At 47.1% G+C, this 23,888-nt stretch overlaps 3 protein-coding genes across 3 annotated transcripts in view; 1 reads left to right on the plus strand and 2 right to left on the minus strand.

Annotated features, from left to right (window-relative positions):
• Positions 1–9,221, minus strand: part of LOC128409548 (zinc finger protein OZF-like) — a 317,248-nt gene extending 308,027 nt beyond the window's left edge. Inside the window, exon 1 of the mRNA XM_053380126.1 lies at positions 8,906–9,221. The gene's annotated coding sequence lies outside the window, so the exon portion shown is untranslated. The remainder of the gene's footprint in view (positions 1–8,905) is intronic.
• The window catches only part of LOC128409540 (zinc finger protein 883-like), a 346,762-nt gene that overhangs the window by 47,447 nt on the left and 275,427 nt on the right, over positions 1–23,888 (plus strand). The gene's annotated exons all lie outside the window — the stretch shown is intronic.
• The window catches only part of LOC128409534 (zinc finger protein 345-like), a 143,433-nt gene continuing 129,529 nt past the window's right edge, over positions 9,985–23,888 (minus strand). Inside the window, exons 5-6 of the mRNA XM_053380082.1 lie at positions 14,839–15,012; positions 9,985–11,904 (exon numbers count right to left, since the gene is read on the minus strand). Coding sequence (XP_053236057.1) covers positions 10,280–11,904; positions 14,839–15,012 — 1,799 coding nt within the window. The 3' untranslated portion in view covers positions 9,985–10,279. The remainder of the gene's footprint in view (positions 11,905–14,838; positions 15,013–23,888) is intronic.

Consider the following 23,888-nt stretch of genomic DNA (forward strand, 5'->3'; position numbering starts at 1 on the left):
AGGTGGGGGTGCTGGGAACGCAGAAATGGCTGAAGAGGGAGCTGTGAGAGCTTTTGCTTCCCGTCGCTGTTATCGCTGTGGCTCCCCCTCCCATCTTGTGAGAGAATGTCCAGTGGAGGCACAGGAACAGCCGAAGGCCGTCTCCCGTAGCAACCAGATAAAGGGCTCTTCTTCAAAGCATGGGAAAGACAAGCCGAAGGCAGCTAGCAGAGACACTGAACATAAACATTTGGCAGCCTCTATGGCTGCAGTCAAGAGTTGTCAACAGGATGCTGTGCTGGCTTTTGTAATAGACAGTGGAGCGTCCCATCACCTAGTGCCATCTAGTGGATTCCTGGAGAACTGCACCTCTGTAACTTCTGGGAAGACTGTCTGTTTAGCAGATGGGACGAAACACCCACTCACGCAGACTGGCTCACTGTTTTGTTCTTTCTTACAGGATTCAGTCCAGGCTTTTGTTGTTCCAGGACTGTCCTGCGCGTTGCTGTCTGTCAGTGCACTTCTTGCTGAGAACTACAGAGTGTGTTTTGAGGACAATAAGTGTTATATTTCTAAGAATGGACAGCACCTAGTCAGTGCTGAATGTAAAGACAGGTTGTTTGTGATAGATGCTTCTTTTGCAGGTCCAGGTGACACGGAGGAGGCTCAAGCACAGTGTGCCAACGTTCCAGTCCATGATTCATGTGCTCACCCCTGGCACCGACGAACGGCTCACATGTCCTGGGGGTCAGTGAAGAAGATCCCAGAGTGTACGCAAGGGTGCAAAATGAAATCATGTGCTAAGTTTCTAGATTGCAGAGCGTGCAAGTCCGCAAAGGTGAAAACGTGCACATACCCTAGGTCTGAGAGGGTGGCCACTAGGGCTTTTCAGTTAATTCATGCAGATTTGTGTGGAACAATGTCTGTGACCAGTATGGGCGGAGCCAAACATGCGCTGGTTCTGATTGATGACCATACGTGCAACTCCTGGCTCTTCACGCTTCGACACAAAAATGAAGCTGCGCCGCTAATCAAAGACTGGATTGAGGCTGTGGAACTGCAGTTTTCCACACGGGTGCAAAACTTTCACAGCGATCGCGGTGGGGAGTTCACCGGGTCTGCGCTGCAAAGTTTCTTCCGCAAGAAGGGGATTCAACACAGGCTGACTTCACACAGTCCCCAGCAGAATGGGATTGCGGAACGCAGGAACAGGACACTGCAGGAGATGTCCACAGCACTTTTGTTTCATGCCGGGCTCCCACAGCGCTTTTGGGGGGAGGCTTGGCGAACGGCCAACTTTATTCTGAACAGGTCGTTCAATTCAGTGGTAGGTGACACACCCTACTTCCTGCTGCACGGAAAGAAGCCGAAAGTGCACTACTTCCGCGTTTTTGGCTGTGAGGCTTGGGTCCTCATACCAAAAGCCAAATGCAAGAAAGGTGAACCCAGGTCCCAAAAGATGATTTTCTGTGGGTATGAGCCAGGGACCAAGGGGTGGAGGTTTGCTTATCTGTCAGGGAACCAATCCCGGATTCTGCTCAGCAACAGTGCTGAATTCTGTGAGCAGAGTGGTTGGACACGGGTACATGGGAACCCTGACATCCTGTCAGAGAGTCTGCTTGACTCTGCTGATGAAGAAGAGGAAGAGGTTGAACCTGCTACTGAGGCCCAGTCCAGACCCAGTGCAGGCAGAAGGGAGACCTTCTCCCAAGGCTGTGAAGATTGAGCAACGCAGTGCTCCATCTTCCCCCACAGGTTTGGCTGAGAAGTCCAGAAGGCGCAGTAAGTCAGAGGGGGAGCTCTCTGATGCCAAGGATGTTCTGGCGGGCCCTAGTGGGTCAGAGGGGGTTCCTGAAGTAGTGATGCGCCGTTCAGCTCGGACGACCAAGGGGAAACCTCCTGAAAGGTTTGCCGTCACTAGCGTGTGGGTCGGAATGGCACAGTGTGAACCCGAGAGTTTTGAGGATGTTCAGAAACTGCCTCAGGAAGAAGCCAGAAAATGGCATGAGGCAATGCAGAAGGAGATGAACTCAATGGAGTCGCTAGGTGTGTTCTCCCTCACAAAGTTGCCGGTGGGCAAACAGGCCGTGGGTAGCCGCTGGGTTTACCATCTTAAGCCCACAGTGACAGGAGAACCGCAGTATAAGGCCAGATTAGTGGCGAGAGGATTCACGCAGCGCAGGGGGGTTGCATTATACGGAAGTTTATGCTCCCACCTCTAGGAGTGAATCTCTACGCTTGGTCTTGGCCGTTGCTGCACAAAGAGGTTTGCTGGTGCATCACTTTGATATGGATGTTGCTTACTTGAACTCAGACCTCCAGGAGGATGTGTACATGCTTCCTCCTCCAGGGTTTGAGGGCAATGAGCAGGGTACTGTATGGAAACTTCACAAGTCAATTTACGGTCTGAAGCAATCGGCCAGAAATTGGAACTTGTGCCTGAATGAAGCTTTGGAGAAGCTAGGTTTCAGGAAGAGTCTTGCTGACAGTTGCCTGTTCCTTAGAGGATCAGGAGACTCACAGGAACTGGATTTGTTTTACGTTGATGACATCATCCATGTTAGAAAGGCAGACAAACAGGTGCAGAAGTTTGCCAAAGAGCTTGGAAAACGGTTTCAGCTCAAGAACCTGGGTGCAGTAAGGATCTACCTGGGCGTGCAGATAGCGAGAACTGAGGATGGTAGCTTCTTGCTCAGTCAGAAAGGCAAGATTGAGCAGTTGCTTGAGAAGTTCAGAATGTCCGATTGTGCAGGAGTTCGGACACCCATGGAGACGAACTTTGTGAAAGAGAGCCAGCAAGCAGAAAGTGCCGAGTTCGAGAATGCTGAGCTCTTTCAGTCAGCTCTGGGTAGTCTGTTGTATCTGTCCCAATGGAGCAGACCAGACATTGCCTTTGCTACCAATCTGCTAAGTAGGGAAGCGTCAAAGCCCAGTGTGAGTGCTTGGCACGGTATCAAGCGGGTACTGCGCTACCTGCAGCATACCAAAGACTTCTGTCTTAAGCTGCCAGCTGAAGGTGAGGCGAAGCTCACATGCTTTGCAGACAGTGACTGGGTGAATTCGCAGGACCGCAGGTCTGTGTCTGGGTTGGTGGTAAAGTTTGGGAAGTCACTAATTGGGTGGAAGTCCCGGAAGCAAAGTCTCATTGCACTGTCTTCTACTGAGGCTGAATTCAGTGCACTGTCAGATTTCTGCCGGGAACTAGAGTTCTATAGATGCTTGGTGCAAGAGATCTATGGGGATTGTAGCTTGCCCATCACGGTTTGGGAAGACAATCAACCCTGTTTGAAATTGGCTGAATCTGTGCAATTTAAGGCCAGAACCAAGCATCTGGACATATGTTTCCAAAATGTGTGTCAGAGTGTTCAGTCAGGTTTGATTCGGCTGAAGTATTGTGCCAGTCACAATAACTTGGCCGATGGATTTACCAAACCTTTAAGCTTCCAGCGTCATGGGGAGTTTTGTGGTGGTTTGGAGTTGGGGGTAAGTTCTGTACTTACTTTCCCCACAGTAGCGCAGGGCGAGAGGGGGTGTGAGGAGAACCTGAACTTAAAGGGTTAAACAGCTCAGAGTGCACGCCTGTTACGATATAGAAGCAATGCAGCCGCGAGCTGCTGGAAGATTGAAAACATCACATGATGGAATGTTAGGACTGTTCCGTGGGAAACAGAGGGACAGTCAATTCACAGTGCAGAGGGCACCGGAATTAGCTCAGAGTGTAATATGAGCTGTACAGGAAGTGTTTGTATCTCTTGACTGCCAGAATTTGAAGAGAGCAGTCATGTTTTTTGTAACACTGCAAAGACAGAAATAAAGGCATGTAAATATGTTTCTGTCTATCTCTTTCCCCTGCCAGGGGGGGCAGGAAAGAGGGGTGTGTTCTTCTCACGCTGAGAAGGATCGCCTATTGCGACCTATCCTGGATCTTGCTGGGGAATGCAGACAGGGAGGTCAACAGGAGATCAAGCCGGGTGCCTGGGAGAGTTGCCAGTTTCTCCTGATACAGGCTTGATTCCCGACATCTGGTAGCAGAGGATGGTTTCAAACCATGAAAGCAGCAGAAGAGGTTGATGGATCGTGCTTCATCCTCTGCAAGGAGATAAAGGAAGATATGGTAGCGTGCGGATGGAAGCTACAAAGGACGGCTGAGCACCAAAGCAGACGATTTTGCTGATAAGCCAGGAGCAACGGAACCCCTAAGGTATGCTGAATTATGGGCTAAAAGAGTGAACGCAGATTGATCCTTCTCTGGTTCACAAAAGCTGCTTTTGGATGAAAACAGCACGGAGAAACAGCCTGCATACTTCGCATTCCTGGGCCTGATAAGGTTTGCTGCTCAAGCCTGGAATGTCCAGTTGTTAAGCAACGAAACATCAGTAAAGTGGAAAGTTACTAGCCAACACGGTAGTAAGACTGAGCACTGTGAGAGGCTGGAAAAACACTGTGAAAACAGCGTTTGTTTTGTCTGCTATCTCACTGCTCTTGGAGGGACTTTCAAAACAGCCTGCGTTTAGCTGCCAAATGCAACGCAGTGAACAGCCAATAGACTATTGGAGTTTACAGGCTCAAGAGTGAGAGCAGAGGCTTGAGATTGAGATGGCTTTGTTCTCTCAGAAGCTCCGAAAAGCTTGTGAAGCTGGAGTGAGAAGCAAGAGCCGAAAGTTGACTACCCCAGAAGGGGAGAGCCAAGATGGCGCTGGCCAAATTCCTAAAAGCTCATTGAAAGTTGAGGAGAGCTTTGCCCCCAAAAGGGGGAGTGAAGGAACTGTTGCTGTTGATGTTCCTGTACTTGCTGCAATGGATGTTGCTGACGGGGAGTGAGGCTCGGAGTTGTAGCGCCCCCACTGCCATTGCAAGGAAAGAGTAAGCTGAAGCTCTGAATGTTGTTTGTTGTCGCAATTGTGACCAACCTGGGCATCTTCAGCGGAACTGTAAGAGGCCACGTCAGCAGAAAGGATCTAGGGGAAGCTCTGCAAAGCCTGAGGCGTCAGGCAAAAGTCGTACCAAGTCCCAGGTGAAACCTGCAAAGGCATTGCTGTCAACAAAAGCCGAATTTTCAACGGAGAACGCTTTTGTTTTGGACACTGGAGCGACGCAACACATGACGTCGCGCAGAGAACTGTTTTCTACGTTTGAGAATCAAAGCTTCACTGTGAAACAGGCCAATGGGCAGGAGCTGGAAGCGACCGGGCTTGGAACTGTGTATCTTCAGAGTCTGAACTTGACTATTAACAATGTCTATTTGGTTCCTGATTTAAAGTTCAATCTGCTGAGTGTTTCGCAGATCACAAAGAAAGGACTGATTTTGTCCTATGATAGAGAAAGCTGCAAAATCTTCAAAGATGAAGAGCTGTATCTTTCTGCCAGAGAGAAAGATGGACTGTATTTGTTGACTTTTGATCAAAGTGATTGCATAAATTGTAATGCATCTGAATCTAACATGATTTCTCTTGCAGGTATGATGAAGGACGTCGAGAAGGCAACGAAAGTTACCAAAGCTTTTCAGCGAGTGTATGCTGATGTGATTGGTCCTCTAGCACCATCTAGAGGCAAAGCAAGATATTATCTTGTGTGTGTGGATTATTTCTCTCATTATGTGTGGATATATATATTGCAGAAACCACAAGAAGCCTTAGAAAGGTTTAAAGAGTTTTGTGACAAGGTTAAAAATGTTCATGATGCTAACATTGATTGTCTTTTCACAGATGAAAAGCCATTTTTCTTTTACAGGATTTTCAGGATTTCCTGGATAAGAAAAGGATAAGGCACAAGACTGCTGTTTCTGCAGGAGCATGGAACAAAAGTATTTGTGTAAAAGTGAACAGAGAATTGCAAAATGGGATGAAGGCGCAATTGCTGAGTTCACATTTGCCACATGAATATTGGGCGGAGTCGATAATGTGTTTTTGTTACTCTTGGATGAGAAAGGTTTCAAAAGATTTGGGATGTTCTCCTTTTGAGAAGCTGTTCCATAGAAAACCTTCTGTTGCCCATTTTAAGGTTTTTGGGTCTCATGTGAAATCTGATGCTCCAGGTGGAGTAAAGAATGCTAGAGGCATTTTTGTGGGTTATGAAAAGGGTCTCTACAGAGTAATTTTGTCTGAATCTGGTCAGGTGATTCTCACAAAATTTCTAGAGAGTGCTCCTGAACAGGAGAGAGTAATTGTTCACACATTTCCCAGTGAGGACAATTCAGATAATGATGATGATCATATCCGAGAGTCTAAACCTTTTGTTCTGTCTCTCTACTTTCGCTTTTGAGGAGAGTGGACGTTTTTTCACGATGCTGTTCGACAATGGATAGTTTGCTGTAAATAAAAAACTGCTTCTAGCTGCTAATATCCTGAGTGGACTTTATTTAAGCACACTGGAAGAAAGCACTGAGTTTTGCAGCTTTCTCCCTTACCGCTGCTGATCTCTACATTTGCTCAGAGGCTTTGGAATGTGATCCTTGAAGTGCCGGGACCCAGCAGAAGCTACGCAGACAGGGCATGCTGGATGCCAAGATTTATCAGAGCAATAAATCTTCTTCAGTCCTCTGTTAGTACTAAAAGCTACCCAGTGACTGATAATCCCTCCTCATTTGTCCGAAAAGGTTGGGAGAAGGAGTCTTCAATCCTTGCTTTAGCATTTCCTGAGGATACACCTGAAATTTGCTTTCACATTAGTTCGTCTACTTGTTTAGCCTGAAAAGGGGAGAGACATGTGTTGTTGCATCTGGGACAGAGGAAGTGGTCCAGTTGTGCAGCTGCAGATGCAGACGGGCTTTTCTTCTCCCTGTGCTCCCCCCATGTGGGAATGTTCTCGTCTGTCTATATCCTCTGTTCACAAAGGTGACATTTCCCTCCCTCTGAAGGGGGTTTATTTTCTTGACCCAAAGCCCCCTCCCCCAAAAGGAAGGCAGCATCTGGATCAGCATCAAGGAAGAACAGCTGCAGTCCTCCTGTGGCCTTATGAGGCTTTGCCCTCGGGTGGGAAAAATATTGCGCCCGGAAAAGGGAAAATGGGAGTCAACAGACACTCAAGGAATAGTTTTGGAGAAAAAGCTTTATTTCTACCATCCATGAACTGGTAGAAGGAGCAAGTGTGATAACTCACAAACAAGCACGAGTTCACAGCCATTTGCACAGAGCATCTATTCCCCTTCCAGTTCCCTCCCCTTTCTCCTCCTTCGGAAAAGTTCTGCCCCATGTCTCCTGAGCATGAACAGAAAGCTCCTGTCTTGGGACTATTTTGGACTGTTCCCAGGAAAAGGGGGTGAGAAACCAAAGGGGGTTTCAGAGTGTTCAGATATGTTTCATTCTCCTGTTCTGGCATAGTTCCCAGAAAGAAAGTTGCAATCTGGTTTTAACAAGGCTTTGAGAAGCAAAGGACTCTGTTCTCCACCTTCCTGTCAGTCTTTTTGTTACAGCAAGAGCAATATGCTTAGCTAATGCTTTTAGCCTTAGAGAGAGAAAAAAGCTTTGAGAGTGCAGTTTGAGAGTGCCTGAGGCGAGGCTTGGAGGCCTGGCTGGGGGGGGGGGAATTCACAAAGAGTTTTAGGGTTTTTAGGGTAACCTGACTGTCTTTCTTCACTCCTGCGAACTGGCCCCTCCCTGGCTTGGCAGAGAGGACAAAGGAGGACCCTCTGCTCCCTGACTTGGGGGTCTCTCCCCATCAGGCATGATCTGAGCAGGGACCCCCACGCCCCCTCCCTGCACCCCGGGTAGTGGCATAACAAGGTCAGGGGGTACCTGGTGTGGAAAAGTTTTTGTCACCTCCCCAATATTGACTTCTTCTTTTTTTGCCTACAAAAATGTTTTGACTTTATTTCAAATTTTCTTACAAAGGACTGTGGATTCTGGGCCTCTGATAACAAGTAGGCCACTGTGGACAGTTACTTAAATCTACAGGATGCATTGTGTTTTGGCTTGTGTTGTTTTATTTATATTTATTGTTCATTTATTTATTAAAATTAAAAAACCTGTAAAGTTGTTTACCAATACAAAAAACAAAGAAACTGCAACACCACAGCAGTAAAATCAAAATTAACAAGCCTACTTTAAAACAGAGAAAAGCTAAAATACTAAAAGAGATTAAAATTACTTCAGCATCCTAAGCATCTGGGTATGCTTGCCTAAACAAGAATGCTTTTAGCAGGTGGCAGAAAAGAGTCTAGCAAAGGCACGTGCTTTGTGGCAAGAGGCGGGGAGTTCCAAAGGGCAGGTGCTGCCACACTAAACAACGCAGTGCTGGAAAGGGGGTGAAAGGCAAGCGGCCAGCCTCGCAGGGTTGTGGAAGGAGGAGCTCCTGGGAGGAAAGGAGGTGCCATGGAAATGCCATTCTAGAAGTAAAGAGCCTCCGTCTCTCACTCTTCCTCCAAACGAGAGCCAGGTGTGTGTGTGTGTGTGTAAACAAATAGAGTGAGGGGAGAAAGTATTTGATCCCCTGCTAAATTTGCTTTTTTGCCCTCTGACGAAGAAATGCCTAGTCCACAATATTAATGGTAGGTTTATTGTAGCTGTGAGACAGAATAACAACTGAGAAACCCAGAAGACAAAAGTCAAAGACTGATGAGGTTTATTTTTTTGTTCTTGTTCCTACTTTTCTCTCTTTTATTTATTCCCAATATCATCCCGATCTTAATCCTTTATCTTATCTTGACAGCCACTGGTATGCAACTTTCATCATATTTAACAGATCTATATGTAAATTAACACGCAAGATGAAATTTTTGTTCTTCTTGTTGTCCCTCAATTTTTTTCGGTGCAGTCCCTCCTCAGAAGGCCCTATTTCGTTCCACCCTCTTACCTTCCAGGACTCTGGGCTGTCTTCCAGCTTTCCTTTGTTTAATTAAAATTAAGACATGTAATGTATTTTAATGGACTGATATTTTCCCAAACCGAAGAACCTTCTGTAAGAGACCACACTGTGCGATAGATTTCACAGTTAATAATTGTTCGGTTCCTCTACAATCCAAGCTTGCTCCCCCTGAGCCCTAAGGGAAGATTACAAGGATCAAAGATTCACCTTCACTTTTATAAATCCATATATGACAAAAGTTCATGCAAGCAGATGGACTTTCACTGTATTCCTATGGAAGGAAATGGAGTTTGAGCTTTGATGATTGGCTAAGGCTTTGGCAGGACGCCAGATCGTTCTTGAGAGAGTTGGAGAAGCTGGAGTTTTGCCAGAGCTTTGGCGGGACGCCAGATTACTCTCTATCTAGACTCATACAATAACAAAAAAGGGAGAGAAGATGGCGTGTGTTGAAATACAGTCTCTGGTAAGACTGTATTTCAACAAAGTCTCTTCATATCTTCAAACAAGCTGATACCTTGCCAATAATAATTAAAGCCCTCCACAAAGGACCGCACCATTAAACATCAAATTCTCAAGTTTTTTTTAATATAGTTTCACTTGCATTCCATTTAATTAATTGAATCTTTCTCCATGAGGCTTGCCAAATCATGAAGTAGGTGTCAGTACTGCAGTGTTTCATTCTATCATTGCACAGTGTGACACTGTGCCTTTAATTGCCTAATTACCTAATGTATTGTTGTGTAAGAACGGGAGCGATTTCTATATCTCCTCCTCCTCCCCTCTGGTCCTTGCATCTGGCTTTTGCTGAAGGATACGGCTGCGTGAGTCAGCTCGTCGCTCTGTGGACTTCTTATCTTCTCGATGCTGCATTCCAACCAGAGTCTGCTTCTGCTGTACTCTGCTACTACGGGCGAAGTTCCTCACCATTCGGACAAGTGAGGGAGGGTGTTGGCCCAACAGTAGCAAGTATAAGCAAAGTTGAGACGCTTACCTCACATCTTCTGTAGCAGAACGACAAAATTCCTTTCAAAGTCCGAATGCAAATCTTTGTTGCGCCCCATCCCTGCAGGGTTCAACAGAGATAATTACCTCCAGATTCACCTTGTTTAATTGCATGACTGGGGTCCAGTGTCCTAGGAAAGCAGCCAAACGCCATAGGCCATCACACCGGAAGTCTTCTCCAAAGTCTTTTTTATATTTTCCCTCTGATAGTAAGAGCTGACAGTGAAAAGGAACTCTCTCTGAAGGGGTTGGATCTTCACTGGGGGGTTTTAAGAAGAAGTTGGATGGCCACCTGTCATGGATGCTTGAAATGAGACTTCTGGAAGGGGTTGGACTAGATTCTGAATCTATAATTCTATACTTCACCCTGGTGGGAGATCTTAAATTGACTTTTTAACAAGTGAAATTTTATACACATTCCGTGTGCTGATATGCTTTCAACCCTGTATGAATTATTTGGTGGGCCATGAATGAATCTTTTCCCACATTCCAAACACTAAGACGTTTTCTCTCTTGTATGGATTCTCTGATGGGAAGTGAGATTGGTGCTTTGACTGAAGCTCTTTCCACATTCCAAGCAGTGATAGGGTTTCTCCCCTGTATGAATTCTTTGATGGGAAGTGAGCTTGGGGCCCTCCCGGAAGCTTTTCCCACATTCGAAGCACTGATAGGGTTTCTCCCCTGTATGAATTCTTTGATGGGAAGTGAGACTATCCTTCCGACTGAAGCCCTTTCCACATTCGAAGCACTGATAGGGTTTTTCCCCTGTATGAATTCTTTGATGAGAAGTGAGATTCCCCTCCTGACTGAAGCGCTTCCCACATTCTGAGCACTGATAGGGTTTCTCCCCTGTATGAATTCTGTGATGGGAAGAGAGTGTGGCACTTTGACTGAAGCTCTTTCCGCATTCCAAGCACTGATAGGGTTTCTCCCCTGTATGAATTCTTTGATGGGAAGTGAGCTTGTGGCCCTCGCGGAAGCTTTTCCCACATTCCAAGCACATATAGGGTTTCTCCCCTGTATGAATTCTTTGATGGGAAGTCAGATCACCACTCTTACGAAAGCTCTTTCCACATTCCAAGCACTGATAGGGTTTTTCCCCTGTGTGAACTCTTTGATGGGAAGTCAGATCACCACTCAGACGAAAGCTCTTTCCACATTCCAAGCAGTGATAAGGTTTCTCCCCTGTATGAATTCTTTGATGGGAAGTGAGCTTGGGGCCCTCCCGGAAGCTTTTCCCACATTCGAAGCACTGATAGGGTTTCTCCCCTGTATGAATTCTTTGATGGGTAGTAAGACTTTCCTTCCGACTGAAGCCCTTTCCACAATCCAAGCACTGATAGGGTTTCTCCCCTGTATGAATTCTTCGATGAAATGTGAGATTCACCCACTTCCTGAAGCTCTTTCCACATTCCAAGCACTGATAGGGTTTCTCCCCTGTATGAATTCTTTGATGGGAAGTGAGATCACCACTCAGACGAAAGCTCTTTCCACATTCCAAGCACTGATAGGGTTTCTCCCCTGTATGAATTCTTTGATGAGAAGTGAGATTCCCCTCCTGACTGAAGCGCTTCCCACATTCCAAGCACTGATATGGTTTCTCCCCTGTATGAATTCTTTGATGGGAAGTGAGGTGACCCTTCCGATTGAAGCTCTTTCCACATTCCAAGCACTGATACACTTTGTCCCCTGTATGAATTCTTTGATGTGAAGCGAGATTCTGGCGGTGACTAAAGTTCTTCCCACATTCCAAGCACTGATACGGTTTCTCCCCTGTATGAACTCTTTGATGGGAAGTGAGATTCCCCCTGTGACTGAAGCTCTTTCCACATTCCAAGCAATTATATGGTTTCTCCCCTGTATGAACTCTTTGATGCAAAGTGAGACTATCCTTCCGATTGAAGCTCTTTCCACACTCCAAGCACTGATACAATTTCTCCCTACCCTGTGTTCTTTCGTGTGAAGTGAGGGTATTCCTTCGAATGAAGCTTTTTCTTTGATGGGAGGTGGACTGGGAACTCTGACGGATCTTCTCTCCACACTCTGAATATTTATATGACTTCTCCGCTATGTGGATTCTCTTGTGGATCCCCTTGTTCTTCCCTTCTGATTCATCACCATCTGCAATGGAGAGAGAAGCTAATTAGAGTCTCAGGAGGAAATGAGAGCTCCAGATTATTGAACAATGTTAATGAATGCTTGTGACAGAGGAAGAACTGAAGAGAATGAGATGTGTGGCCCTCCAATAGTTTTCACTGTTTTTGTTTCCTGGTATTACCTGAGATATTGCTTGGCTTTTATCTGGGATGGATATTTTTGTGGCTCAATCATGGAATCCACTCCATCTCCAATCACAACATGTTATGATCCAACAGGGATCCTTACTGAGATCGTCCATGATCCCACGATTCTCCTCCGTGACTTCTCCTTTACCTCCCCTGTGTGAGTGCCTGAGGGCCCTGCTCTTGCCACTTACCACCTGGTCCGGGGCGGGGCCTGAAGCCTCAAAAGGACTGCTCTGCTGCCCAGGAGGACTCTCCTGTGTGAGTGTCTGAGGGCCCTGCTCCTTCCTGCCACTTACCACCTGGCCCGTGGCAGGGCCTGAAGCCTCATAAGGACTGCTGTGCTCTGCTGCCCAGGAGGATTCTCCTGTGTGAGTGCCTGAGGGCCCTGCTCTTGCCACTCAACATCTGGCCCAAGGTGGGACCTGACAGGCCTCACAAGGAGGGTTGCTGTTACTGCTGCTGCTGCCCAGGAGGACTCGGGGGGGGGGGCGCAGAGATCTTTTAAAAATGTTTTTAAAAATTCTTTTGAATTTTTTGTATGTGGGGGGTGGTGGTGGGGTGGGGTGGATGTTTGGTTGGGCCTGGGAATTTGTTTGATTTCGGTGTTTTTGTAATTTTTACAGTTTTTTGTTTGTATTGTTTTTAAAAGGTTTTATTTTGTTCGTAAGGGGAGGGGTCAGGGCTGCCGGGGAGTGGGTCCCAGCCAACAAAATGGCTGGAGCATGTTCCACAGGGGGGGATGCACTGGGACAACCGATCTCAGTGATCACGGGTAGGAGGAGGAGTTACACTAAGACCAGACCATGTCGTTACAGAGGAGCCAGGTTTAGTCGTTGTTTGAGGACTTCAAATAAATGAAGTGTTTAAAATGGACAGCAAAATTGGCTTCCAGGTGGAAAAATCAAAATTGGAGACTGAACTGTTAGAACCAAGTACTAGAAACTTGTCAAAAATGTATAACTTGCTGCTGAAATGGAACACACAAGATGAAACAGTTAAATCAAGTATGATTAAATGGGCTCAGGACATTGGTCATAACATCTTGTTTGCTGATTGGGAAAAGTTGTGGACCACCGGGATGAAATTTACGGCATGTAATGCCTTAAGAGAAAATATTATGAAAATGATCTATAGGTGGTACATAACCCCAGTCAAGCTTGCAAAGATTTACCATTTGCCTGATAATAAATGTTGGAAATGTAAAGAAAAGGAAGGCACATTCTTTCACCTTTGGTGGACGTGCCCGAAGATTAAGGCATTCTGGGAAATGATCTATAATGAACTGAAAAAGGTATTTAAATATACCTTCCCTAAGAAACCAGAGGCCTTTCTCTTGGGCATTGTCGGCCAGGGGGTGTTAAAGACGGATATAACCTTTTTTATGTATGCTACAACAGCAGCTAGAATACTTATCGCGAAGTACTGGAAGACACAAGATCTACCCACTCTGGAAGAATGGCAGATGAAGGTGATTGACTACATGGGCTTGGCAGAAATGACGAGCAGAATCCGAAACCAGGGAAGAGAAGCAGCGGAAGAAGAATGGAAAAAATTTAAGGACTATTTAAAGAAATATTACAAAATTAATGAAAGTTAGAATGATGTTGGACTAGAAAGTAAACGGTTACTATTAGTAATGGTTAAGACAAGGAGAATAAGGAAGATTAAATTAAATTTAAATTAAAATAAGGGAAGATTTGCTGAATAATTGATTAGAATCTGGAATACAGAAAAGGGAGGCATGAGGAAGTCGGGGAAGAAAGGCATAAGAAATTAAGATATGAAATTGTACTTGTTTCTTGTTTTGTTTTTGTTTTTGTTTGTTTATGTATTTGTTGTGTTTATTGTAATGTTATGTTATGTTTTTGTGGCTATAAAAATTTCTTAATAAAAATATTATGAAAAAAAATAAAATAGTCGTTGTTTGAGGACTATCCCTGCCTCCGGGTCTGGTCCTGACCGGATGGGGAGCGTGGGGAGCCCTGCAGGAGTTCCCCGCAGGGCTCCCCATGCTGCGGATAGCAGCCTGCCGCCCGGCGGGCAGTGTGACCTGAAGCAGAGTGGCCCTCTCGCCGGACAGACATCCGCAGCGTGGGGAGCCCTGCAGGAGTTCCCCGCAGGGCTCCCCACGCTGCAGATAGCAGCCTGCCGCCTGGCGGGCGGGGCACCCTGAAGCAGAGCGGCCCTCGCACCGGGCAGACATCGGCCAGCCCCACAAGCTCGGGGGACAGCAGGGAGGTGCAGCGCCGCCATCCCGCTGTTCCTCGACCTCGTTCGGTTTCCCAGACCTGCTGGGGGGGGGAATAAAGGGAATTTCCCCCCCTTTATTCCCCCCCCCCAAAAAAACTAGGTGCATCCTATAGGACGGAGCGTCCTATGGGACGAAAAATACGGTAATACATGGAGGCCTCATCTGCGTTCAATCTGCAAAGCAGGATCAGGTTCCTTTAAAGACTCGTGGCTTCTAGTGCTGCGCGATGGATCAGTGTTGGACATTGGTAAGGCATTCAGATCACAGAACTGGTTTTAGACACTTTGAGCTGCTAATACATCACAGTGGCCGGGAAGCTGTGCTGTATTCCTAGCTCAAATTGCCTGCAGATGACAAAGGAGGAGGCAGGCAGGCAGGCAGGTGGGGGAGCCCGAAAAGGTGCTCCCCTTCTCCATCTCCATCCGCCTGCCTGCCTCCTACCACCCCTAGCTGAACAAACCCCAATTCCTCTCCGGCTTCATCCCTCTACGTCCCCATCTCCACTCTCCTGGAACTCACCAGATCTCTCGGAGGTCCCTGGGAGGGAGTGCTCAGAGGTTGTGGGGAGGGATGCAGGAGACAACCTGACTAGGTCATCCGTCCATCTTCCCTCTTCCATCTCCTCTAACTTGACAGGATCCGTCTCACTCATCCTTCCTGAAGAGTCGAGGAGCCAAAAGAAGCTGCAGGGTCCTGGGAAAGAGGAAGAAGCAAAGGGAGCCTCAGAGGCCCTGCAGGGATTCTCCTGCCCTAGATATTCACCTGCCCCTGGAGAAGCACAAATGGGGCGGCCCCTTCCCAACAGAAGCCCCATTTCTAAACCTCTCCAGTGGTTTCAATTCCTCTGTTTGCTCCTCACCCCACTTCGTAAGTCTGGCAGGGTCTGTCCAGTAGTGACCTCAAGGTAGAACCCTTGTACTCAGTGGGGCTTATGGACAAAACTTGGAGCAAAAACCAGTCACCTTCCTGTCCCTAAGCCTGAAAACTGCAACCCCAGAGCATGGGCAGAAAAGAGCAGAGTAGCTATTACAGTGGTACCTCAGGTTAAGTACTTAATTCGTTCTAGAGGTCCGTACTTAACCTGAAACTGTTCTTAACCTGAAGCACCACTTTAGCTAATGGGGCCTCCTGCTGCCACTGTGCCGATGGAGCACAATTTCTGTTCTCACCCTGAAGCAAAGTTCTTAACCTGAAGCACTATTTCTGGGTTCACGGAGACTGTAACCTGAAGCGTATGGAACCCGAGGTACCACTGTACATGTACTGTAGGTGCCTGCATGCTGGGTTCTTTGTATGCAGAGCCCAGTTCACAATCTTTGAGCTCTCTCATTGCAAGCCAGGCAGGTGTTGTGGCCATATTTGCCTCTTGCATGGGGACCAAATCTTTGGGGAAGTTTTTCATCTCCAATTGGTAGGAAAGAGGGTTCATTAACCTGCTGGTGGGGGGAGGTGGCTTCTCAGCCCATAATTTCAACTCATGCTGGAATATCTGGTGGGCTGCATCTGGAGCACAAAGGGTCAAGTTCTACTTGCATCAGCCCTTGTGTTCCTTCTTCAAACTTATTAGGCAGGAACGTCAGAGGTCCAATCTGAGAGTATTTCATTCTGGGCTACTTATGGCAGAGCACAGAAGACATGTAATCCATTCTTTTCAGTTCTGTCAGTAAGGTCAATCTCCAGATTCCTCAATTGCAAGCACCCAAGGGTCTTTGAGTTAGGGGGTTCCTTGGGGTCTAGGTCAGCTGACTAGGACACTGACAAACTGGAACGTGTCCAGAGGAGGGCAACCAAAATGGTCAAAGGCCTGGAAACGATGCCTTATGAGGAACGGCTAAGGGAGCTGGGCATGTTTAGCCTGGAGAAGAGGAGGTTAAGGGGTGATATGATAGCCATGTTCAAATATATAAAAGGATGTCACATAGAGGAGGGAGAAAGGTTGTTTTCTGCTGCTTCAGAGAAGCGGACACAGAGCAATGGATCCAAACTACAAGAAAGAAGATTCCACCTAAACATTAGGAAGAACTTCCTGACAGTAAGAGCTGTTTGACAGTGGAATTTGCTGCCAAGGAGTGTGGTGGAGTCTCCTTCTTTGGAGGTCTTTAAGCAGAGGCTTGACAACCATATGTCAGGAGTGCTCTGGTGGTGTTTCCTGCTTGGCAGAGGGTTGGACTCGATGGCCCTTGTGGTCTATTCCTTTTTTTTTAAATAAGATGTTTATTAAAGTTTTCAATTTTATACAAACAAAGAGAAAAACGTAAAAAGAAAAAATATTAAAAACACATAAATTTCACAACCTATTTTCAATAACATATTTCCCTGACTTCCTCATACCTCCCCTTCTTGTTTTCTAGTTCAAATTATTTGTCCAGCGAATCCTTATCTCTTAGCATTACAGCTAACTAACACCTTATTTTCTATTCAACGTCTTGAGTTATTGTAGCTTAAACATTACTTATAAAAAACCATTTTTTCCATATTCTTTTACCATAACAGCTAGAAACCACTTAATTTCAATCCAACATCATTCAACATTCATTAATATTGCAATATTTCTGTAAATAGTCCTTGAATTTCTTCCAATCTTCTTCTGCCGACTCTTCTCCCTGGGTAGATCTTGCGTCTTCCAATACTTTGCGATGAGTATTCTTGCTGCTGTTGTAGCGTACATAAAGAAAGTTCTATCCTTTTTTAACACCAACTGGCCAATCATGCCCAGGAGAAAGGCCTCTGGTTTCTTCACAAAGGTATATTTAAATACCTTTTTCAATTCATTATAAATCATTTCCCAAAAAGCCTTAATCCTAGGGCACGTCCACCAAAGGTGAAAAAATGTACCTTCATTTTCTTTACATTTCCAACATTTATTATCGGGCAAATGATAAATTTTTGCAAGCTTGACTGGGGTCATGTACCACCTGTATATCATTTTCATAATATTCTCTCTTAAGGCATTACATGCCGTAAATTTCATCCCAGTGGTCCACAACTGTTCCCAGTCAGCAAACATAATGTTATGTCCAACATCTTGTGCCCATTTAATCATAGCAGATTTAACCGTCTCATCCTGAGTGTTCCATTGCAACAGCAAGTTATACATTTTTGACAAAATCTTAGTTTTGGGTTCTAACACTTCTGTTTCTAATTTAGATTTTTCCACCTGGAAGCCAATTTTCTTGTCCAAATTATATGGCCTCCATTATCTGAAAATAATGAAGCCAGTCCTGCACTTTGTTTTTTAGTTTCTCCAAACTCTGAAGTTTCAATCTATCTCCTTCTTGTTCCAAAATTTCCCAGTATTTCGGCCAGTTGGCCTCCATATTGAGCTTTTTCTGGGCTTTCGCTTCCATTGGCGACAACCACCTTGGGGTTTTATTTTCCAGTAAATCCTTGTATCTAATCCAGACATTGAACAAAGATTTCCTAACAATATGATTTTTAAATGCTTTATGTGCTTTAACCTTGTCATACCACAAATATGCACGCCACCCAAAAACATTGTTAAAACCTTCTAAATCCAAAATGTCTGTGTTCTCAAGAAGCAGCCAGTCTTTCAGCCAGCAGAACGCTGCTGATTCATAATAAAGTTTAAAGTCTGGCAGGGCAAATCCACCCCTTTCTTTTGCATCAGTTAAAATCTTAAATTTTATCCTGGGCTTCTTGCCCTGCCAGACAAATTTAGAAATGTCTTTCTGCCACTTCTATTCCAACTCAATGATTCTATGACTAGTCAGGATTGTCACCTGCAGAATCTTTGTCAACAAAAGCAGGATAGTCCGCCTTGGATTGAGGAGGAGGAAGAGTTTGGATTTGATATCCCGCCTTTCACTCCCCTTCAGGAGTCTCAAAGCGGCTAACATTCTCCTTTCCCTTCCTCCCCCACAACAAACACTCTGTGAGGCGAGTGGGGCTGAGAGACTTCAGAGAAGTGTGACTGGCCCAAGGTCACCCAGCAGCTGCATGTGGAGGAGCGGAGACGCGAACCCGGTTCCCCAGATTATGAGACTACCGCTCTTAACCACTACACCACACTGAGGACTTTTTGGAGGTGTTGCTGAATGTGGAAGCAGAGGAGCTGGTGATGCCACATTTTGGAATAATCTTGAGACTGATACACCACTCCTCCTTAGATATTCTCTGTGCTTAGACACCATCTTCACAAACTTTACGCTCCTCTTGTGACAAGATTTCCAAAGGCTTAGGGTATCTTGAGAGAAGTAGCTTATTTTGAGACAGCACCCATTTCCAATTCTTTTTTATGAAAACCCTCTCCCTAGTTGGTTTTGTTTTGGCTTTTGACAGGACATCAGACCATTTGATAACCTTGCATATCGTTTCATATTGATATAGGGATCTGGTGTGCAGATTCTAGCATAGTACAAGCTTCTTAGTGTTCTGTCTGGACCCAGAGCATGAGCTACTCTCAAGCAGGTTCAAAAGCTTTTTCAAGTCAACTTTTTAATATTGCACTATTTTTAAAATTTTTAACATTTTTGCTCTTCTTTGTACTTTTAGACCTCCTTTTGCCATGTGGACGAATCAAACCTCCCTTATTGATCTATTTTTAATGGTAGGGAAAGAGATTTTGTTGCATTATCTGGTGCCACAGACTCTGCTAGATTTTATTCAGAAGGTTTTACAAGTACCTATCAGGATGGTAAGAATTTTATTACAGTCAGCCAAAAAGGATTTTAAGTGTTCCATGTCCTCTCTTAGTACTACAAGCCGCCCAGTGACTGATAATCCCTCTTTGGTCCCAGAAGTTTGGGAGTAGCAGTCTTTTATACTTGCTTTAATTTTGAATTTTTCTTTCAGATTAGTTCCTCTACCTGTTTAGCCTGAATTTGGCCTTGAGTCGCTTGAGCTCCTGGTCTCAGTGCCAGAGATGACTTAGCAGTTGAGCTGCCTGGGCCCAAAACCTCTTTCTGCTCATCCTCAGAGCTGCTGAGAGATCCTATAAGGTCAGTAATAGGATCTGGCTCCTGCTGTTTCTTAGCCACCTCCTCATTTTCCTTATTCACGTTAAAATGAGTAATTTTTGCTTGTGCTTTCTTAGAGAAGCTCTCTTTGGAGGAGGGTCTGTGGCACTTGGGGAGAGAACATGCATTTTGTAACTACTCTGGGTCAACACTGTCTTTCCCCTTAATTCCTCATCAAGTTTCCTGATATCATTAATAATAATAATAATAATAATAATAATAATCCTAGCCTGAGGAAGAAATTGAGGCTGAAACGACTGAAGAATGCAAATGACTACTTGTGAAAGAGGAAGAAGGGAAGAAGAAGTTACTGCCTTTTTTGGCTGGTATTAGCTAACGTATTTATGGGACCCGGAGATTCGAAAAGCCTGGCTCGTTCCAGGGATGGATTTAATTTGGCTCAGTCGTGGAATCCGCTCCATCCGCTCCATCTCCAAGCTCAGTCATTTCTTTGCTCAACCAAAAACAGACAGATGGAGAAAGGGAAAAAGAGAATTAGACAGGATGTACCTCCACATCCCTGAGATCTCTGAAGCCTACATTGAAGAAGGCCTGGGCAGCTCAGACCAGCCTTATCCTGGTTTGAAAAGGCAGGACTGGTGGAAGAATATTCCCAGACAAAACAGGAGATACATCTCCTATTGAGAGTTTTCCATTCCAGGAGAGTTGTGGGTGAGTTAACATCTCAGATGCTGCAGGTGGCGCTACTGGGATCCCTCAAAATGATCCAGCAGGGAGCCTTACCAGAGAGGCCACGATCCCAGGATTCTCCTCCTTGACTTCCTTCTGCAGAGCTCTCTGCTCAGGATCCAGCAAAGCCCAGTCCTCCTCTGTGAAAGGAACAGCTACGTCTTCAAAGCACACTGGACCCTAAGGGAAAAAGGGAGAAGAAAGATGATCTTCTAAACATTGCTCTGTTCTTTTCTGAAACAATTTTGTTGTTTATTTAAATGATGAGTACAGTGGTACCTCGAGTTACAGACGCTTCAGGTTACAGACTCCACTAACCCAGACATAGTACCTCAGGTTAAGAACAGTTTCAGGTTAAAAATGGACCTCCAGAATAAATTAAGTTCTTAACCCGACATACCACTGTATTAATTTTTGTGTAAATGGGGGAATTCCACAAAATAATATTTTATTATCTATATGGCACTCATCTTCAAGTAAATCTTTGCAAGCATTCCCATTTTCCAGATGGAAGGACCTCCTCTCTCTTCATCTGGTGGGGAGGACCCTCCCCCTGCCCTCAAGCCAACTTCAAGGGGCACCAGGAGGGGGAGGGGAGGGAATGGTTGGTTGGTTGGCATCCATCTGTCTTAGGAGACCATGGAAGAGTGTGTCTTTGGGAGTGAGATCCAATTGTTGGAAGGTAACAGCGCCAGCCGTGGGTGTGGAGACTGACAGGGGAGAGACATGTGTTGTTCCATCTGGGACAGAGGAAGTGGTCCAGTTGTGCTGCTGCAGATGCAGATGCAGAAGGGCTTTTCTTCTCCCTGTGCTCCCCCCATGTGGGAATGTTCCTGTCTGGCTGCAGCCTCAGTTCACAAATGTGACTTATCCCTCCCTCTGAAGGGGGTTTATTTCCTTGACCCAAAGCCCCCTCCCCCAAAACGAAGGCAGCATCTGGATCCCAAGGAAGAACAGAGCTGCAGTCTTCCTCCGAACAGGCCCCCTCCCTGGCTTGGCAGAGAGGACGAGGGAGGACCCTCTGCTCCCCGACTTGGGGGTCTCCCCCCACCGCGCATGATCTGAGCAGGGACCCCCCCATGCCCCCTCCCTGCCCCCCTGGGACCCCTTCTCCCCACTGCACCCTCAGGGGGAAGAGAGAGGAGACTCACCCGAGTCCAGGAGGGGCTTTTGCAAAGGAGAGAGAAGAAGAAGGCAGGGAGGGAGGGGCTTCTGCTCTGGAGGACCTTGCCCCCTCCCCCTTCACTTCCCGTCCTCTCTAGGAATCCAGCTCTGCTCCTTTTAACCCTTGGCAAGCCGAAGGCACCCCTCCCTCTCCCTGCCTGCAGTTTTCCTGCTTTTGCGCCTGCGCCCTAGGGGCTGCCCCCTTCCCTCCCTCTGCCCCAAGGAGCCCACATCCCACCAGACTAACTGCAAGGGAGACGGGGGGGGTCCATGGGGGGTTAGCTTGGCTCTCCCCCAACATCGAGGCTCCTGGATCCCGAGGAAAGGCTGGGAGGGAGAAGAGGCGAAGGCTGCCTAGTGGCAGGAGGTGCCTTGGGCTCAGAAATTGCTCCCTCCAGACCCCCCCCCCAGGAACACCCTCCAGCTCAGGGGGGGAGGGGGGGCTTCCCAGCCAGGAGACCCCTCCCCTCCCGAAAATACGGGTTTTTCTGCTTCTGCAGCCGCGTCTCATCCCAGGAAGAGAGACGGAGGAGGAAGAGTCCCAGGCGAGGAAGGAAACCCAGGGGGGGGCTCAAGAAGGGGGAGCGCGTGTTGCTCAGGGGGGCGGCCCCTCCCTCTGGGACTCATCCCAGTTCAGAGCCAGAGGGACCCCTGCCATCCTTTCCCCGAGTTTCCTGCCAGAAAACCAGTTTCTCCTGGGCTCCCAGAACCACATGGAGGGAGGAGACCCATTTCCCACCCTAGAGCAGGGATGGACCAATCAGAGGCCTCTCCATTGGGCAGCTGGCCAATCCCCTTTCAGATTCCCCTGGGTCTCCTCCTCTCCTTCGCCCGGTTTCCTGAGGGAGTTTTCCTCCTGAGTTTCCCTCATGGCTGCTCCCCTCCCAGGTCCTCCTTCATTTCTCCTTCCTTCTCTTCCTGTTTCTCTCCCCCCTCATTGTTTGGGGCAGCTGGATCCCCCCCTCGGCCAGGCAGGCCCAGGAGGAGCGCATGGAGGCGGCAGAGCCAGAAGAAGGGGTTTCCCGCCCTTTTCCGAAATAGGCGGGAACGCCATTTTGTTTTTTCCGGAGGCCCCAGCCGCTCCCTGAGACGCCATGGCTCCCCTGTGGGCCTCGGGGGTCCCACGCTCTCAGGGTCTCTCCTCCCGGCTGAAGGAGGGCGGCACCTTTGGTCCTCAGCCGCCTTCCTGCCACGATGGCTTGGCCTCCGCAGGGCAGCCTCTCTCCTCGCCATTTTGGCTCCATGGAGAAGGCCTCTCCCTTGGGGGATCCGCCACGTTCGGCACCAGGACAGGCGAAGTGGCCAGGAGGGAAAGCCCCTCTCTGTCTCAGAGACCCAAGGAGGAGAATAATAATAATAATAATAATAATAATAATAATAATAATAAATAATAATAATGGCTTTATCCCCTCAAAGGTGGAGGGTTCCCTCAGGGGAGTTTGACCCCCAGACCAGCATCCTTGGTCACCCCAAGAGTCAGCGCTAGGAGAAGGGCTCCACCTGCAGGAATAGGGGAAAGACCAGGCTGGAGAATCCCCTGCTGGCCCTTTGGGGTCCCAGGAGCCCTTTCTGGATGGCCCTCGCTTGCTCCCCAGATGGGCCCAGAAATCTGTTCCTCCCCCTCAGGCAGTAGTTGAACAAAAGTTGCCACCACTCCGGATCCCTGCGGAACTGGCTGAACTGGGGTCCTCCCAGTCCAGCCCAGACAAGAAAGAGAGGGAGCTCTCAGAAGAGGAAGCCATTGCGGAGAAGAACCAGACTTGGCTGTTCTCTGCTGAGGGTCTCCTGCCTTTCTTCCAAGGCTTCCTGGGGGTGCCATGGCCAGAGGAAGACACAGCCCCCCCCTAATCCCCTGCAGGGCCCTGGGGAGCAAGCAGAGCCTGCCTCAGTTTCCTTCCCCAAGGCCTTGGGGGAACCTTGGGGTGCGGAAGGAGGGACCCCAAATGGAGCTCAGACTCCTGGCAAGTGGGGAAAGGAACATGAACTGGCGCTTTCCAGATGAGTCTCAATACAATACGATAACCTTTATTGTCATTGTCCCATACAGAACAACAAAATTGAAAAAATGTACATCAGTTGTATAACATTCAAAAACCAACAAGCCTGCTATCCCAGCTATCCCAACCTGGTTAGCCCCCTAAAAACTCTGATACCCCATAATTAAATACAATATACTCCCATAGAGACTATCTTACACTGCATTTAAAACCAAAATCGCACTTGGATAGAAACTGTTTTTCAGGCGGCTAGTCCTAGTCGTTATAACCCTGGACCGTCTTCCAGAAGGCAGAAGCTGAAAGAGATCATTTCCGGGGTGCGCACTATCCTGCACTAACTCTGCAGCTTTCTTATCTAGCACCTTCTGCAAATGCTTGCAGGGCCATGAGTAGTATGCATGAAAACATCAATGCTAAATTGAGCAGATACCCGGAGGCAGCGCGGATTATTGTGGGGGACTTCACTCACACAGATGTGAGGGCAGCACTCCCAAAATCCCATCAGCACATTGAGTGTGCAATAAGGGGAGAAAGTACTCTTGACAAGGTGTATACGAACATTGGACGGGAATATGAGGCGCCCCTCATATTTTAACCAGTCTCTGGCCCAAGCCGCCGTTCCAACCTGTCTAAAATCTCTTACCGTCATACCCCGCCAAAAAAAACAAAGATAGACAGTCTGAATGATTTTCGCCCTGTGGCGCTGACACCCATTATAATGAAATGTTTCGAAAAACTGGCG

This window comes from Podarcis raffonei, chromosome 2, assembly GCF_027172205.1.
Source record: "Podarcis raffonei isolate rPodRaf1 chromosome 2, rPodRaf1.pri, whole genome shotgun sequence".
Lineage (NCBI taxonomy): Eukaryota > Metazoa > Chordata > Lepidosauria > Squamata > Lacertidae > Podarcis > Podarcis raffonei.